The 2,166-nt window shown below is 32.3% G+C and overlaps 1 pseudogene across 1 annotated transcript; it reads right to left on the reverse strand.

Moving 5' to 3' along the window:
• Positions 1–72: 72 nt before the first annotated feature.
• Positions 73–789, reverse strand: TEOVI_000636100:pseudogene (annotated as a pseudogene). Its single transcript has one exon. A coding segment is annotated over exon 1 (717 nt).
• Between the last annotated feature and the right edge of the window lie 1,377 nt (positions 790–2,166).

A 2,166-nucleotide genomic window follows, 5' to 3' on the forward strand; every position in this document is an offset into this window, starting at 1 on the left:
GGTTTCAAAGTGTCTAAAGCTGATTCTTTCGGATAATATTTTACAAATCCCCGAATAGTCAGCTATTTCTTTTACGACATCTCTTGAAAGCGTGTTCGCATACCCAACGGCGTGCCATCTCAGCCTCCAGATAATGTCGTCAATATGGCCCATCGCTTTTCCCATATTTAATTTATCTCTTGGTATTATTTGAAGATATTGCAAGTATAATGGCACCTTCATAAAAATTTCTTCATCCGCTTTTATAATATAGGGACTATTTTTATAAAATATTTCAACTGCGAATTTCAACCACAAATACGTTTTTCTACTCATACTAAGTTCTGCTTCCCAACCCCAATTACCAGCTTCTCCAACTTTTTTACTTGTTGTTGGATTCACATCACGAACAGGTAAAATAATAACATCCTTGTTTAAATATCCCTCTTTTTCAACAACTTCTCTGAGCTCACAATCATTATTTGTATGAGGTGAAAGAGCATATACAATAATCAACTTCCCTCTAAAATTATTTGATTTCCTCGCCACTTCAGGATAAGTTCAACAAGTTTTTCTTTGTAGATTCCTCCTTCTGAATCTCTCATCATTATCTATTGAAGGTATTCCAGCTACAACCAAATAATCTTCAGTTTTCCAAATATTCCTTACACCTTTGGACACGGATTGCATATACTCATCCTCAACAATGTCTAGCGAAATGGATTCTCCTTTTCCAAGAAAGCTATATAGTGACGCAAATAAACTAATACCCATAACAATAAAATATAAACAACTCACTTTTGCATGAATACTTCCCATAGACCTTGTAATATACCACTTCCATACTAATGAAAAACTTGAATACCTTATAAAATAATAAAAACATTAAGAAAATGTGTCATTTGTGCCACTAAATAGTTTAGTTAATAAAACAATGTTTATATAAATAAGAGATTTTACTAATATTATTATGATCTAAGAGTTGAAAGATGTATTCTTGGTTTCTGCAGCTTGTATTTAATCAATTATCTATATTTCATTTTAGTAGTTAGCTTTAACCACACATATTGCTGCTACAGATTGTGAATTCCACAGTTTTATAGAATTCTTCGTGTTTGACCTCTATGCATTGTTGTGGGAATTACAGTAGAATTCATCATTATTATGGTCAGATATACTAAGAATATTACTGGTTCATATTCGGATGTATCGCAAAAATCTAGTTTTTAACATGAGGTTCCTAACGGCGTAGCTTTTTCACCCACATATGCTTTTGTGCAACCATTATATATGCAGTATCATATATCCATTTTACAGTTAAACGTGGAGGAAAGTCAACTCTAGTAACATTCTTTTTTGCAGTCTGCTGACCTATAGTTTATCTGTTCACTTCATATCTTTCCTCCTTTCTTTCGTATTTTGTTTCTTCTACGCATACAGTGATAATTCCATTTAGCTTGTATACTGGGTTCTGCCTCTTCGTGATTTACACTCCATCATCCCCTTGTGTATGACGCTCCTCATCGTCACATCTGCGCTGAAAGTGGTGATGTTTCATCTCTCTCGCTCTATCTTATTCCTTATCTTAAATAACATTTCTCGTTTTCTGTCACTTACTCAACTACCCTAATAGCGTTTTTTCTTTTTTGAATAGTTCTATTTTATCTGTTTATTATTTAGTCTTAACTACTACTTTTGTAATAATAGCGTAAGAGCTCACATATAATACAATTGTCATTATTTTTACTACTATAACCCTAAAACATAGACGAAATAAAATGAGAAAGATAAACAAAGTAGTATAATTTGCATATCCCATTACAATACTACTTAACATCCGTAGATAATTTTGCTACCAAAACTTATATCTTCTAGTTCTGAAAATTTGAACATTTTCGAATACTTGAAAAAAACCGTTAGAATATATCAAATATTAGGAATTTCAGTAAATTCCTTCAAAAAAAGCAAAGCTTCATAAATTTTAATAAATTTAATCAAACTGAGCAAAAAATACTTAGAATTTGAGAATTATAAAGTGCTGGAACACTCATAAAAGCAGCGGCCATACTGAGAGCGAATTTCTTGTTTACTAGAATAGAAGAATCCTTGCACCATTTTCCATCCAAGTTTTCAGCCATCTTTGCAGTCTTTTTGTTCTTTCCCTGCTTTCTCTTTTGCTGCTGCTTT

The sequence above is a fragment of the Trypanosoma equiperdum genome, assembly GCF_001457755.1.
Source record: "Trypanosoma equiperdum strain OVI genome assembly, contig: ctg_1586, whole genome shotgun sequence".
NCBI lineage: Eukaryota > Euglenozoa > Kinetoplastea > Trypanosomatida > Trypanosomatidae > Trypanosoma > Trypanosoma equiperdum.